Source organism: Buteo buteo, chromosome 19, assembly GCF_964188355.1.
Source record: "Buteo buteo chromosome 19, bButBut1.hap1.1, whole genome shotgun sequence".
NCBI lineage: Eukaryota > Metazoa > Chordata > Aves > Accipitriformes > Accipitridae > Buteo > Buteo buteo.
In genome coordinates this window covers 12,622,787-12,640,213 of record NC_134189.1, presented here as the reverse complement: position 1 = coordinate 12,640,213, position 17,427 = coordinate 12,622,787, and the positions used below count along the sequence as shown (strand labels likewise).

Genomic DNA, 17,427 nt, shown 5'->3' with positions numbered 1-17,427 from the left:
TGCATAGAGTAAGACAGACACATGAGAATACTGGATTTGGCATTAGAAAGCTGTAATATCAGTACAAAGCTGCTGCTAAATGAACCATAATGTAGGAGTACCTCTGTGCTATTGCTGTCATCTATTATTGTTTAACTGTTCACTGAGTGACTAAAAGGAAGCCTGTTCCAAACCAGAGCCCTACAGTTTCAAGCTACCTAGTTTGTACTTTATAAAGTAAGAACACTTAAGGGAAAAAGTTAGCAACTCAAACACCAGAATTATGATAATGCCGAAAGAGACAATGGCTTCTAGAGAAATACAGTAACACAGACAAGACTTGTCAGAAATATAAATACTGAATGGTGGAATAATCCACTGCAACCCTAGTTAGGAGTGTATGTCTGAATAGCCTCCATACGTAGCAGACAAAGAATTATAGCAGAAAGAGTCTGCTATATCAAGTTCTGCAGAATTTAAAGTAATCCCTCCCCCAGCTCAATAGCAAAAAGCACAGTTAAACGACTAAGTTCAACAGTACCACTGACGTCACCCATTTTATTACGAGCTGCTTTTAAGTTGGTAGTATTCCCCTTGTACGTTTAATGGATCAAGTAGAGACCAGCTGTTCAGACTATGCTACAGTTCAAAGCAATTCAAGGTATTAGATTCTACCTCAATAGGAAACAAGGGAGAAAAGGAGCATTGGGGAACCTAGATAAGCACAAAAAGTCTAATTTTATTTCCTTACAGAATTGCAGAAAGACAGAACACAGAAGGCCTGTCTCTTGGGCAATTACATGACAATTTTTAAAGTCACTACAAAGTGCGGCAACTTGATAAATGCCTCAGTTATCAAGCACTCAAGGAGATAGTTTTGAGTTATTCTAAAAGACAAGTAAGTCATAATTTCATGCTGCAACTGGGGAAAGACAGAGGGAACCTTAAAGCTGGCAGCATTCTAGAGAGCCAACAGACATCTGCCATTGAAAGAATTATTTAAGTGTAATGCTGTGGGATACAGATAATGCCTTTAAGCAATGACTGTGGAACTGCATATTGCACAATTAAACAACCATAATGGGAGAAAGTTTAGCTTTCTATCAACTACTAAGCAACTCAGGAATGGTGCTAGTATTAGAATGACACAGTACTAAGACAAATAAAAACTTTTATAGATATATATAAAAAAATAAAAAAACAAAAATTAAATCAATGGAGAAGTAAGAATTAATCTGATTTTCAGAGGAAGAATGTATTCATTAGAAGCTCAGCCAGTCTCACAACAGCAGCACCCAATGCATTTAAGAGGCTAACACATGGACAACTATGTTTTAAAAAGTGAGATGCTCATTCCATACTACTATGAAATGGAAAGTACTTCTGACTCTGGAGAAGAACGCTGATGAAATGCTGGAGTACACCCAACATACTTCTCTATCACAATAAAATAGAATGTTCTTCAAGTGCTTACCCCAAGCAAGGTGAAATTCCTTTCAGAAATATTTCCTTGTTTAAACTCTCTCACTCAGACATCCAAGGCCTCTAACCACAAAAAGACCACAGAAATACATCAAAGTAAAAAGATGTTTTCAGCAGTACCACATTACTTCAGCTGAAACATAAATCAGATCTTAAACGTAGATCAGTCAAATGTGGGAAATTTCAATGCAGGGCATTAGACATCAAATTTGCATTGCACTACTTATTTTAAGGGACAATTACCTTGTTATAAGCAAGTTTCAACTGACAGGAGTTCCTTTGTTCTTGAGTTCCACATAGTCCACCATGGTGCAGTTTTTAGGGAAATTATTTCTATTGAAGTGCAAAAAATACTCACTGTCTTTCCTTCCCTCTTCTGATGAAGAGGTTTCCAGGGAAACTTTAAACCACACACACTAAAAAAAATTTATTTTTCAACTCAGAAAAATACAGTTCCTACTAAAGCATGCTGAGGAGAGAGATACCATGCCAAAAACAAGCTCCTGTTTATTGGCTCCATCAGTTCCTCCTTGGATATGCATATGTTTGTTAACCTTTGAGAAACCATTTGCACTCTCCTTCTGGCTTCTTGCAAAGTATAATTCATTAACTAATCCAAATTGCACTGAAAACTTGTATTTTTCCAGGAACCTATGTTAACTACAGGAGTACTTTCCATGTTTAGTTTTGAGCTCTTCAAAATGAGATGACAATGACATTCACCATTTATGAAAAGAAAGGATTTTCTGGCTCTTCAGTATCAGTAACTAAGGATGAAAATAAAGTTCAGCATATGCTACATTCCACAGCTGTAGTATTTGCTCAGAGTAGCTGATAAATACAGCTGTGCTGCACCACAACTACTGAAAACACCACAACTGACAAGACTAAACCACTGTCAACCACTGTCGGTATTATATCCAATATATCCCTGCTACCTGTTGTCATAAGAAGGCAACTAAATAAAAAGAGATGTGACTGCTTCAGGACAGGTAGCACACTCTTTAATCTCCCTATTCATTCTCTGATCTTTATTGAATCCAGAAGATCACCTGGAAATCAGTAAGTAATACATCAATAATTATGATTTATTTGCACATGTTCCCAAGAAATGGGAAAGGAAACCGAAAGACACCAGTGCATTTTTCACAGGAGGCTGAGGTAACAATCAAACAGAGCTCATGTTTTCACATATTTTTTAACAACTTCCAAAACTAAGAGGAAATCCAATCATTCAAAGTTGAGGTGACAAGAACAGCAATAAAAAAAATACAATCAGGGACAATCAAGTGCCTGTAGAAGAATAAAGAGCCAAGACCACAGCAAAGAGATTGAGATGACTATCAGATAATGGCATGAGTCAGCCAGCATCTTGGCTCCATGAGTTGAGTCAATTTTTAACAATGCATTTGGCTCTAGCTAAACTTAAAATAAAGCACAAGTTCTGCACATGTGAGAAGTCTTTATTAAAAGTGATGCGCTGAAATACTTGTATTGAGGTCTAAAACAACAGTTCCTGCAATTATACTGGAACTCATTTTATGGGGAGGGTGGAGGGATAACGAAGAGATTTTTCCGGTCCCCCAACAGATCAGAGAAATCCCTTGTTCAGTGTCTAAACAGAGAAGTCCGTTTAATTACAGTAAATCCTATTAAACTGATCTTCCTTATAAAGGGCTGAAGTGACCAACTCCAAAAGGCTATAGAAGACATAATGAATTCGGAGTTTAATTAGGACACACTGTTAGCTAACTATAATCTATTAATTAGCATTCTTCATTTTTACAGCTCATTGCAATAATACCCTTTTACTTTTAAATTGCACCCTTCTTTTTTTGGACCAAAGTTATACAATTCTACCAGTGTGGTAGTAATTATGGTGATTGCCTAGAGAACAGTGGCCTGGAAATATCTGTAAATGTTTAATTAGGGGATAAAGGAAAGACGAGGGGAAAAAAAAGTGTGAAATAGAGGAATCACTGTTCTCCAATCTATACATATTTAGTAACTGCTTAATCCATTCTAAACCATACATTCATTGCATTTTTCTTGCAAGATTTCCACAGCATCCTCAAATGTCAAAACTGATTTCAGAAGAAGTCCAAGATATTCTCTTCAGAATATTAACAGAACAGAACTTAAAAATTAAAAGAATTTGAGAATTAAAATACTTACCTGCAGCTGAAATACAAAGAGCATCAGAAAGTTGAGTGAATGGTATTCCATGTATTCATTATTCTGGTACCGTACCACTATAACTAAAATTTTCACTGGATTACTCCTTCTAAGGAAATCCTATTTTGTAGTAAAAATTATTTAACTTTAGGTTTTCTTCACTCCAAGAAGACATATGAAAATGAATACAAAATGTTGCACACATTAACAAATCCCATGTTGTGATATTTACCTTTTGGTAAGAATACAGCTATAAAAACACATGACAAGTTCATTAAATTATTTCATACTGCCTCAGGAAAAGCAACTTACTTTCTTCAACTCAGTTCTTTAAAAAGCAAAAAGAAAATCACAGACCACTTCAGTGTAGCACATTATGACTAAGCAAAAGGAATCTACTATTTAAGACAGGTCACCTGAAAGCAGAGTATAACATGTCAAGTACTACCAGCACTATTTTTTTCCTCCAGCAGTTTTCCTCTCCCCTCCACCTTCTAAAGCAAATCTTAAAAAAAAGCGCTGCCTAAAATAGCAAGTACACTTTAAGAGCTTCAAGAACATGATTATGCTTGAATTATGGAAACTATTTCATTTAACTTCCCTGGATATTTAAAAAACTCAACAGGGGAAGTAATTTTGTCATGGTGAAAGCTGACTTACATTCCAGGTAACTTTTAGAGCTGGACACTGGGCTTGTTTTCCATAATAGTGGTGAGGTTTCTTACCGGAGAGTCCAGAGAGATGCCCAACTCGCATTTGGCCACAAACAACGAAACAGGAGGACGCTAACTCAAAGACAAGTAGCTACTTCAGAATTAAGCTAGCAAGAAGGTCTAGGTGGGAAAATTTTAAAAAAGCTTTTAATAAGTAGAGCTGACTACAAAGAGACCTCAATTTTAATCAACCTCTCAGTTTTATTCTAATTTAGGGATGCTTTTAAGAGGGACAAGACAAAAGAACTAGACACCCAAGATTCTCTCTTCTTCTGCCTATTCTCTAACTAGCCAGACCACTACAAAAAAACTGTAGGGTGCTTTATAATAGTTGCATAACAAGATATGCACAGCTTATGACAAAAGAATAGATGAGCAGGTATTAAACAGTGTTACTTAAAACGTAGCCAAGAAGACAATTTATATCTGTTTGTGAAAACTGCAGGTCTGGAGGTTTTAAGTGGAGCTCTAAAATAAGACCAATGTAACATGAACTTTGTTTTACTGGCAATCCGTCAACATTCAGCAACAGTTCAGTTGTATTTGGGGTCAGCAGTTAGTACATTCTGCATCTCAGAGAAAGCTTCAAGAGGTAAGTGCTATAGAAATATTAATTATGAGCAGGGTAAAACACTTCCAAAAAGAAACTGAGTGGTTAGCATCAGTCCTAGGAGAAAGAAACATGACACACGCAAGGAGAATGAGCATTCAAGAGGTGGCTTACAAGTCTGACTAGAGACATTTAAAAAGAGGCTTGCAAGTTGAAAATACATCTTATTCATAGCAATTACCTGGGAAAAGCACCAATATAATTTAGCTGCTTAAACGTGACATGCAAGTTTATTTAACTCTTTTAATCAAGCTACTGCACTAACACAACAGTGACATTAGATGACAAACCTGGTTTTCTTCTTGCAAAACTCTGTATTGTTCCTTCCAAATGGTGATTTTTGAAGCTTCATCTTTCCTCAGAGCTCTCTCCTTTTTTAGCTCAGGACTCCAGAAGGTCTTGATACTGTTCATGGACGAACTCAGCTTGCTTTCCTTCACCTCCACATCCTTACGAAGCAGATCGTTTTCCCTTAATACTTCTTTGAGTTGTGTCTGCAGATCCATTATCGTGTTATCCCTGGCCTGGCGCAGTGAGTGAGGCACAGTGGATGCCATGCTCACCGGAGGGAGATGGTGCTCTCCAAATGCAATAGTATCACTGGCAACTCCACTACTGGCAATGTTAGGGCTGCTACCCATTGCAGTCATCCTAACTCCATAAGGCAGCCGCCCCCCAGATCGGCCCAAAGTCATGGTGCTTTTTGGGGTGTCTGCACCCACGTTCTCATGGTCGCTTAGATACATAGGGCCAGACGTAGCATAGGCAGCATTTAAGGACTGAATATTTTCCATAGAAAGGGTTTTCCCACTGCCACCCCCAGTACTACTCCCAGAACTGCCTCCTGTACTGTTGGTTCGACGATGGCCCAAGCGTGGTGACCGTGGCAGCCTTGGTGAACGCCCTGGACTCTGGTTGCTTGGCTCAACCTTACCAACTGACCGAGCACTTCCATACATGATTAAGCTGGTGGTGTGAGGCAATTAGATAGGCATAAATCAGGAATGAGAGAAATCGTGTTAAGTTCTTCAACGGTTGTAAGTCAGCTTAAGGCCAATCACAACTTGTAACAGATCCAGTTGTCCATCTTTGAAGTCATGTGCTCATGATGTTCAGGACCGTATCTGTATCAATAAGAATAACATATTAAAATCTGTATTGATAAAAGTAACATACTAAATACCTAGTTTATCACCAAATACTTTGTCCCTCAGGAAAGTGTATTCTACTACCTTTCTACTTCTCCAGCATCTTTTCAATTCCCACTCACAAAAAAGCAATCTTTTATTTAAACCCCAGTATTTAAACTTAAAAAGGAACTTCTATTCTTGCTTTTCTGTTGTTATATTATCACAGTAAAGAGAGAAAGGAAAAAAAGGACCCGTTAATTTTCAAGCCATAATTTTGTTGGTCATGACCTGAACTCTACAAAAATCGTCTAACTTTTTTTCCTATTTCTAACTGGCCCTAATTCTTTACCTGTTACCTTTCTGAGTAAGAGAGACTAACAAAATTTAAAGCCCATTCAGTAGTATTTTTTTCCTTCAAGCAATGCTAACTTCCATAGGACACAGTTTCTAAACCCTGTTGCTGTGAAAATAATCCTGCAAATGGGAAGGTAGTAGGATGGACTGAAATGATTCCGATCATGATATCAACTAGCAGGTCCCTTTAGTGTTGCAGTCAGCCCTCCTTCAAACTCAGAAGTCAGAAGCAAAACTAAGAAGAATCATGAAATCATTACTGGCCACAAAGCTTAAGCAAGTATAGATACAACTCCAAAAGTACAGCAATCACACAGTAATGGGACCAACAAAATTAAGAGGAACAAGAGAATCACACCTGCACTGAAAACTGGTTGCAGTCTCTTATTTTCTCTCAAACTGGGGTTCAGTCCTAAATGTGACTTAAATCTTTGTTCAGGTTAAGCAAAGATTTCAATCAAAATACACTTCTCATTAACCAGCTCAGATAAATTCCATTAACTAATACCATTCCAACAGCAGGGACCTCTTAACACACAGAACAGTATGACATCATCATGTTGCAGTTCCTCCTCCCCTCTACTTTTCTTTAAACAAGAACTCTGGTAGCATATGCAATAAAATTCCTTATTTTTGCACTATAACATCATGCCGTTCTACAAGTGCTAGCAGGTAACTCTTTAGTACAGGGGGACTGGGCTGAGACCACTGTTAGCAGTCAAGATCTAGTAGAGGAGCAAGAAACAGGGATGAAATCCACTCTTGTGACTGAACTACTGCACTGTAGAACTACTCCCACTCTACAGTTCTCACTTTTTTTCCCCTAATTATTCCACTGTAAACTATTTCAAGTCACTGTTGGGCTCAAATGAAATCAAAACTAGAACACTGAAACATTCCTTGTCTGACCTCTCCCCATTAGATGAAAGAATACCAGATAGTGTCCAAAGAGCAGCAGCATCTTACATATCCCAACATCTTTCCTTTCACACCAGCTTTCATCTACCTTCACCTTTTGCTCAGAAGTTAGGTTTGCCAGATATTAGGAATCAATTTTTCCAAACTCGATGGCATGTTTGTGAGATAATAATTGGGCAAGCAGATGAAAGATTAGGCTTAAGAGAGGAATACATTTACAAAAGAAATTGTAGAAATAGTAAAAGTGGGTGAAGGGGAAGAGACCAAAACATAATATTGCATAAAATACTGGAAAAGGCTACAAAGAAAAAAGTAAAAGCCCTATGAAAAGTTACAATGTTTTTCCTTTCAGAAACAAGTTAGTATAGGAAAAGATACAATGAGAAATAATTTTAAAATGTTTAGTTTAACCCCAAGTTTTAAATGGAAAACAAGATTAGACTAAGCTAGCATTTTTTTCATTTTCACACTATTTCATAGAAGATACCATAGCATAATTTTACAAAGCTCATGGAAGCTGATACTGTTTTGTGAGCAGTCCTCAAGAAGTTCAAGTGCTCGCTCTCACCTTCTCTTTTTTTTAAATGGCAACCAAAGCTAGCAACATTATTGCTGCAGACTATTTTAAAAAACATATGTAAAGGAAAATAGGCCAAGGAAAGATAGCCAGCAGCATTAATAATTGAAGTTAGCTACCAAAACACCACCTACAGATTTATTTATTTTTTTAATACAAGTCACAGATAAGACATTTCTTCTATTTCAGCTACATATCCTTATGCAAAACAGTACAGAAATATAAACTATGTAACAAAGTCTACAGTGTTCCACTGGAGTTGCTTCAATAAGCAAGACACTGTGCCCCAGATCTGGAAGAAAAACACTGCTTCCAAATAGAAAAGCTATTTCAGACTAATCTCACTGTTTGAGATATCAAAATGCTAAAAATGCTGCTATGACACCACTTGAACACTCAAAACACGCCAGATACGATTTCTTAGACACTACATAAAGTACATTCAATGAAAGCTTGCATTCACGAGGATTCTCTTGAAAATTAATCCAAATCACAGCACTTAATTCATTTGCTAGAAACTCACCACAGTAAATCAGTGCAAACACTCATTCACTTAAGAGCTTTAAATGAATTTAACTTGAACCAAAAGATTAGATGTTTTACACTGTGCGATTTAGTTAACGCACTTTCCCCAAAAACATTAAGTTTAATGTTGCTAGAAGTATATTACTGTTGCATGCCGAAGTATCACCTAGCAAAGTGCTTAACAACGTACGAGAAGTGCACAAAAGATTTTAGATAATTTCTAACGAGTTAATCACCCCCAAAATGGAAAAAGCGTCATTTAAATTCATGGAATTGCTCTCTCCTTGTTTTAGCTAATGTTTTGTTAAACTATTAATAGCTTTTCAAAGAATGAAAGTCACTGATATCCTCAACAGAAAAGTAGCTTCCTAGGCAGCTGAAAGGAGCTGGTACCACAGCAGGTGCTGTGCAGTAGCCGTCTTCTAATATACCTGGCAGGCAGGTTAGCCCTCCTCCACCTGAAGTGGAAACACCAGTCCTGTGCTAATTCGGCTCTAAGCTTTGTTTCACAGGTAGGCACTATCCCCTCTGTTACTCCAGAAAAAAAATCAAATAATTCAAGGTATGAAAGTCAACTGCTAGAACTAGCTGTTGATTAGGGTTAGAGAAAGGATTCCCAGAGCAGGCACACGTGAAACTCAGTGAGAACAACTCCAACATCACTGCTATCACTGCCACACATTACACTGCACTCACTTTTCAAAAGCAAAGCCAAACAAAACCAGCAGACTAAGAAAAGAAAAAGCCTTTGGAAACAAGCAAACATAACCCTGTAGTATTTCTCTTGAAATGAGGACTTTAATTACACCATTGTTAGACTTTAAAATTGTGAATATTCCAAATATTAACTAAATACACCCTTCCAACCATGAAGCCAGTTTCAGTATTTTCACTGACACAGAGATTTGTCATGGTTCAAGAAAAAAAAAACAAACACCAAACCAACCATGTTACAAGATAAATCTTGACCTTTTTTTTTTTCCCCCAATTTTTTTTCTAGTAGCATTTATCGCCAGCCATTTCACTTTGTTGCTATTAGGAATCCACAAGCAGAAGTAGATATTAAGACAATTCACACTAGGAAATATATCTTTCATCTGAAAACAACAAAGTGAAGGCAGTGACAGAAACATCTTTTCTCATTCACAATACCAATTAGTCAGGAAGAATAAAGAGTTCTAGTTTCTGTCCAGGAGTCCAAGCAAAATTACACACAGGATTTCTTTCAGATAGCAACATAACCAAAAAAGTTATTCAATATTCTGACCCACACTAGCATTTTACCAGGAATCTCAGAAATACAATCTCTTATCTCCATGAGGCCAACATGCAGCACTGTTACTTTTTTCTTCTTCTACTGTGACCCTAAACTTAGTCACAAATCATCCCTTAGCCTTACAAGGATGGTGGTAACCACAAGGAACACTGTCCAACTGTGACGTGAATGTATTGACCACTTTTCCTTTGCAAACTCTCCTATAGGTTTCAAAAAACCTTTGGTCCTTTCTGCCAACACAGGAACCCTTACCTAAGATTACAAAGAAAGAGACTATGAACTGCAAGTGTTTAAAAAAAACAAAACCACTAAAGCCAGTGCTAAACCATTTTTCCTCAAGGTAGCTTGCATATCTTTACATTTATGAAACAAAACTAACAAAACTGTCTTGTTCACTAAGAGAACAAAAACTTCAAAAGACCATCTTATCTGCAAGCCAAATAAAAAAAAATCCGCCAAAATTAACGTCAGCCAAAGTAAAAATTTCACAGATATCTAGATTAGCATAGCAGCTTTGCAAGTAGAGACGTACAATCAAAATGCTTTAGTATTAGTTGAAAATGCTATCTAGCAATTATAAAAAAGCTTGAAAGAAGGACTATCAGAAGCATAAAAAGGAATAGATGAGAATTACACAATACTGTAGAAAAAGGTTTGAAAAAAATGACACTTATGAACATATTTTCTTTATGGAAATGATAAAATAGATAACAGTACATCCTGCCTGAAGTGTCAGCTAAGAAAAATGTCTTCTAAGATCACTGGTAACTGTCCAAAAACACTTAGACACAATGAACTGTGAAAAAAGTTTATAATCTGACAGTAAACATTTAAATGTACTACAGTGCAACTTTTGGCAACTAAAATGAATCTGTTTCGTTACAACAACCTAGTCATAGCCAGTGAAAAGGAATGGAAAATCAAGCCTCCTTCAAAACAGCAAAGCAGCTACCACTCCAAGAAGTATAGCAATATCCAGAACCATACATAAATGAAAATGGTAATTCAAAGCAGCATGTAAGCTGGTAACTCCTGTATCAGAATTTAACATGCTGAAAGAATAGTAAAATGCAATCTGCATGACTTCAGGCAGATTTACTTGTAAGGCAATTATAAAGTGAGAGAGAGCAGGAATAGGTACACTTGTCAAAAGATCTGGTGGTTTTCAATAAGAGTTGTATTCAGGCATAGTAGAAATGTAAGAAATTCTGGAGGGATAACATTAACATCAACTTTAGGATAAAGAATCCAATAAAATGAGATGCGTTCAACAATGCTGTCACACTCAGCCCCTATATCTAGTATTTCACGTGAACCAATGGCTCAGAAAGCAGACATTCCTGGCTACAGCTGACAGAAAATGGAAGGTTCATTAACACAAAGTTTTGCTAACCTCTGGAGGATCTCTCTGTCATATAAATATATGATGCCTTTTCTATGTCCCCCTACTCCAGGACAAATGCTAATACCACAGTAACTACTTCTACGTAAGTAAGCAAACCAAATACAGAAAAAAATACTGCAGAAATACAGGAAAATCCCTGCTTATGTTTGTTAAAACAAAAAGAGTTTTGGAGTAACTTCTGCAGCCTTCAGCAAGTAACATTTCCTCTGAATTTCTTTTTTGCAGTTGCTGTTTGAGACTGACACCGGCTGACAGACAGCAACATTTACGGAGTCAACTCCTTAATAGCGTCACTGCCTGATAGTCAGGAATGGGGCAGTCTGATCACAAAATACGCAGGCAAGCACATCTTGCAGCACACTGACCCCTCTAGTACCTCCCATCAGCATAATGGAAGCCACACACCCAGCTCCCAGAAGACTGAACTTTCTTGTAGCACCAATCCCTGTCTGCACAAGGAAAGCTTTGAATGTCAGTTCTATAATAGCAACAGAAAGTCAGTCTTTACAAGAGCTGTCTTAATCTGATAAAGCAGTGTAGCAGACACATTAGACTTCACTAACAGAGGTAGCAATTGTTCACATTTTCATAATTAATACCTTAATAGTTAATCACAAATAAGAACAACTAGATTATACAATGGGACCCGGACTCCAGGATGGAGCAAGGAAAAAAGAGAAAGATAGCATTCCAAAACAGGAAAAGCTTATATTCCAGTAAAACCCTGACAAATATCTTTACCCTGCAATTCAAATAATGGGTATGATGAGAGAACAGACAGGATTCACAACTTAGAGGTGTGTCAACCAAGAGGAAGACAAAAAAAACTGAATTCCTGATACTTTCTGGTGCACACCACAATTACAAAAGCTAAGGTTGCTATACTACTTTACATAAAAAATGTGAAGTATCTATCTTAGGACAATAACGTAGATTTTAGATTTGACTAGTTCTGGAAAGTAAGAAAGCTCGCTACTTTTCATGTTAAATTAATGACTACTACACAAGAAAACAACAGAAGAAAGTTTATTTTGGAAACTGTTTGCAAGCCAGCCAGTGCTGAACACAAGGCATTGAACCCACAGAATTCAGGGTTGTTTATCCATATCAAAATATTCTAATCCTCATGGCCTTGACAGCAAGAAAGCAAAAGGGATGAATGAAATTAAGATGGAAAAAATACAAAAAGAGAACTGTTAATATTATAATTGATCCTCATTCCTAGATAGTGCATGAATAGAGGCCAAACACCAACATCTATTTATGTCCAATCCTTTTTAAAGGTAGGTTTGGGAGAGGGGGGGGTGGTGTTAAAGTAAATTCACCATCTGCAAGTTCACCGAAAGCAACAGTGTCCTTGTTCTGTTTCACTTAACATGAGAAGACAGGAACTGATACTTTCTCCCGCCACACACAGAGAAATCTTCCCAGAAAAATATCTCAAAAATCCCTGATAATCTTTAGGTGACCGACATATTGAAAACTACATATTGTAAAAGGTAGGCCATCAACCCTGACCCTAACATTTTGAGGAAAAAAACAGCAGTTATTTGTCAAAGCAGTGTTTTGTTTCTAAACATAAATTGACACTCCAGTTACACACTTTTTAAATTTGAAAGGTGAACATAAATGGTACGCATACACTTCAAATCACCACAGAACATGGAAACATCTTGATTATTTGTCATTTTTAGATACCATTCTGTTTCCCATTCTTCTCTCCCATTCCTACAAGATATCCCATCCAGAATACACTACCTGTGAGTCTCTAAACAAGAGGCAGAAATATTCATCAGCTTCCTAGTTAATTTGTCTCCCACAAGTATACATTTCCTTTCATGAGATCTACTTACTCCACAAGGAACGCAGAAGATGACAGAACATGCTCTACTCTATAGCAGCTTCTTTGCAAAAGCAGTTTTAACTGACATCAGGTTTTGTTTCTTATAACTCCCATAATTCTTGATATCAGCATAAAGGGTATACTTCCATCACCACAGCTTCATTCCTTTACATCTTTCCCAGAACACACCACCACAAAACCAAAAAGGCTCACTATTATAAAAATGCATGTATTTCAGCTAAATCTTTATTAACTCATATTTATAAACTTTGTGATACACCATTTGCTCATAAGGATTTTTTCCTAAAGCTGTGGAGGCCAGCCTCAATGAAAGGGAGAACACGAGGTGCTACTGATATTTCTTAAGGCCTTACCTCATCTCACTTGCTAGACTAAAATGGTTCTGCTCACAGTATACTAAGAGTTAAGATGGTCACTAACTCTGGATGCACAAGCAAGTTCTTTCCCTTTGTCAGGTTGCTGTGTACGAACAGAAATTTTTCTGTCTTCCTCCAGAGACTGGGGCACATATTTCTTAACACTGTTTGGACATCACACTTAAAGGCTTCCCAGGTATGGCAGAAGTTTTGGATACTGTTCCAGTGCCGATTCTCTCTGATAGCTTTAAGTATTTCACTGGCAGCATTGAATTTGTTACAAGGTGATTAGCACATGGTGCAGATATACTGTGGACCTTTGTCAATTCCTGGTTCCTGCCTGGATTTACTGGGATTGGACCCAATGACCCATGTGGTCCCTCCCTGTCCTACGTTCTTAACACTGACATGTGTAGGCAGGCTAGGAAGGTGCAACAGGATTTGTTTTGTGCAATGAATGGGAGCTGACTAGAAGTCTCTAAATTTAAAGCAGGTAGGAAATACACAGGAAAAATTATCATGTGTCTTTTTCCTTTTTCAAAAAGCCCAAAACACAAAAAGCAACAGGAGTCAGAACATGCACATAAACTTCCTAGTGATGAACTGATTAAAATAACTCTCATTTCTTCTAATTGCTTAGGGGACTGAAGACCTGTGGACATTAATTTTCTGTCATTGCATGGCTAAAGAGTTTATAGTCTGATTTTTAGAGTATACAGTCAGTAAATACCGTGTTTGTATGCACAGTTGTTTCTCTTTTCCCCCCAGGTGGCACGCAACCAACCTCCCAACAGTGGAAACACAATGCTAAAAGTGGTAAAGATATTTCAAAAGCCCAGAAGTACCTAGAAGCACTACTGAATCCATGTAGACAGCCAGCCTAAAGTCACCATGGGCAACATCACTATGTGAAGCAAAGCACGCTCCTTCTACAGGATTTCCATCATAATCTCGCCCTGACAACAAAATTACATTAACGATATTGACACAACCCACATACTAGAAAACATCACTTTTTCTAAATCAGCATTGGATTTTCTAGGATCTCATGCTCTACCACTGCCATAAGGCAGCCCACTGCATGCCACAGTTAAACTCTTGGCTTAAACAGGGACTAATTCATAGCATCCTCATCACCCAGAGTGTTCTTACAGCAGAGTAGCCAGCAAGGTTCAAGAAGACATATTATTGTTTCTTAATTCTAGCAATCGGTCTGATTATTTAAAAAGCTGCATGCATGCATGCATCCATCCATACATTTCTGAGGGTACCATACATTTCTGAGCGTACCACACTTGCATAAAACAAGCCAGACCTTCTAAACATACTACAATTTTCAAGTGGCTTCGCCAGGTAAGTGTTGTAACAAACCTCTCACACAAGAGAGGCTTTGGGGGGAATCGGCTTGAAAACAGTGAAGGGTGAGGGGAGGAGGGGTAACAATGGAAGAGTATCCTGCTTCACAAAATAAGGAATACTAGCAAAGAACTCGCACACTGGTTACAATAGCATGGTGAAGTACTTCTATTCATACAGCAACACAGATAACCGCTACCAGAAACTGAGAAAGTGGCAGATTCAGAAAAAAAAAATCCTACCTTTCTTTCATGACCAAGATTTGCAATTCAATAAAAAGGTACAGGCCATGTAAATACCAAACCTGCTTTTTTGCCAGTCAGGCCATTAGCCAGATGTTAGAGATGAAAAGTTATGCAAACAGAATCTCATAAAAGCTTGTGACAGGATCAAAGAAACAATGCTAAGACTTATGAAAAACACGATGCTTTAATACAGCCCAAATAACAGAAACCTAAACTGAAGAAAACCTGCTAACATCCTTACAGTGGTTTGATTACAGCTAAATTGGTTTCCCAGAAAACATGGAGAAAGTTCAAGTTATATCAAACATTATGACAAACTCATGTTTTACCCAGCAGATCCCAAGCTTTTTCTAGCTGCAGCCCCTCTTGCAGCTTAGTAGATTCAGACAATTCCAAATTTCTGGATGATATAGTAAAGTCAAATACTTGACTATTCAGGGAACTGCTGTTCTGGGATAAAGTTCTGAACTATGCCTCTGGAATTGAACTACATTCAGTACAGCTGCCTCAGTTATTTAATAACTACTGGTTTAGTCCAAATATTTCATTACTGAAAAAAATAAGTTAATGTACTACCAACTCTGCTCATACTAGCACGGGCACAGTAGTGATTTTTCTCTTTCCATCTTATTTGATATGGCTGTAAGGGTGCTGACTCATAAGTGACCCTGAATTGGGGCACACATCTGAGCTGCTGCAGTTTTCAACACAAAATACAGGCTGTGGATCACAGTAGCTCAGGAGTTGTATGTTCAGCCACCTACTGCTATAGATGCAGTAACCTCTGGGAAAAAAGGAGGGCAGGCAGCTGGCGGAGGTTACCGCTCCTAGCTGAGTTGCTTAAAAATGACAACCTTTCAGTCAAACCAGACAACTTTTTTTGGTTACAACCTGTTGGATTTGAGGTAACATATTATCCAGCAACAACCATCCTGCGGTCATGAACGTGCCCCCCAAATGAGCTTGGATAAAGTGTTAAACATACATTGTTCTTCAAACCAATTCTATTTCTACCCATTTGCTTTCACTCTCTTGGCTTCCGTACTGCTTTCCCTCACCACCACCTCCAGAGGTGTCTCTTTAAGTCTTTTCTTCATATCTCCTAATCTCTCCCATTTCCACTGGGGTTTAATTTTAAACCATTTCACAGGATGTCAGCATGAACCATAATGTGAACTTCCAGCATGCATGCAACATTCCATATAAAATAAATCGTATCCTACATAACTAAGATTTGTAGTCCACGTTACAAACGAGACAGATGTGGAAAAGACAGCAATTCCTGACACATGCTTAGGGATGGCAGCAGATTCAGAAACAAAGCATCGTGTCAGCTGGCGCTTACTTTGTAGTGGATGTAATAAAAATAAATGAAACGCGACTGTTCAGCACTCACAGGGGAAAAAATAAAAAATGCACCAACGCCGCAAGGTCTAGGTAGAAGACACCGGTCACCATTACCTCAGATGATGCGACTTAAGACAACAAAAGCGTGCGCTTCCCAAGGACGGACTGAGAAAATAGGGGCGGAAAAACACGATTCGGAACGCGCATGGGAAGAGCACGACGGACTTACTGTACGAGGCAAAACCAGACCCCACCCGGCGCACAGCAGCCCGCCCCGCACCACCACCACCACCTCCACCACCACCAGCAATGCCCGGCAGGACGCGGGCCCGCTCGCCTGCCGCCGGCGGGCAGGGTGATGTGGCCGTCCCCGCGGGCCGGCCGGAGCCGGGGCCGGGGCCGGGGCCGGGGCCGGGCCGCCGCCGCCCAGCCCCCGGGCGGTGACAGCGTGCGCGGGGCCCGGCAGGGGCGAGGCCCCGCACCCCCCTCTCCCCGGCCGCCTCCCCCCGGCCGCGCCCGGGCGCCCCCTCTCTCCGGCCGGCCGACCGACAGGCCACGCAGCCCTCGGGGGAGCCGCCGCCGGACCCGGACCCACCTGAGCGGCACCTCCCCGGCGACAGGCCCCGCCGCCGCCTACCCCCTGCCCCGCCGCCGCCGCAGCCCCTGCCCAGCCCGGCGACCGCCCGCAGCTACCGGCTCCCGCAGGCCCCGCCCCGCCCCTGGCTCCCCCCAGCGGCCGGTAAGAAGCGTTAACCGCCCCCCGACCCCCCGCAACCCAGCGAGGCCCCCTCACCTGCCTGTCAGCCCGCGGGGAGGGGGGTGCGCGGCGGCGGGAGCGGGCGGCGGCGGCGCCCCCGGGGAGGTCGGCTCACGCGCCCGCCGCTCTCCGCCTCCTCCGCCCCTCGCGCGCGAGCTCCGCCGCTCCCTCCCTCCCTCCCTCCCGCGCCCCCCGGCGCGAGACGCACAAGCCCCGCCCCTACTCCCGCCGCCGAAACGCGAGCGCCCTGCAGCCCCGCCTTTCGACGGCCGCGCGCCCAGGGCGCGCGCTCGCGAGCCGGGTTTCCCTCTTCCCCCACCCCGGGGGCGGGCTGCTCCGGGCCCCGCCCCCGTCTCCG

General features: G+C 40.1%; 1 protein-coding gene across 2 annotated transcripts in view; it reads right to left on the bottom strand.

Moving 5' to 3' along the window:
- ERC1 (ELKS/RAB6-interacting/CAST family member 1) overlaps window positions 1–17,219 on the bottom strand; it is a 299,516-nt gene extending 282,297 nt beyond the window's left edge. Inside the window, exons 1-2 of one of the 2 annotated variants that reach the window (XM_075051104.1) lie at window positions 17,106–17,219; window positions 5,250–6,083 (exon numbers count right to left, since the gene is read on the bottom strand). In XM_075051104.1, the coding sequence (XP_074907205.1) occupies window positions 5,250–5,918 (669 nt within the window). In that variant the 5' untranslated portion in view covers window positions 5,919–6,083; window positions 17,106–17,219. Of the gene's footprint in view, window positions 1–5,249; window positions 6,084–16,907; window positions 16,926–17,105 lie in introns of those variants that run through there. The other variant, XM_075051105.1, reaches the window with a different exon arrangement.
- Window positions 17,220–17,427: the final 208 nt, after the last annotated feature.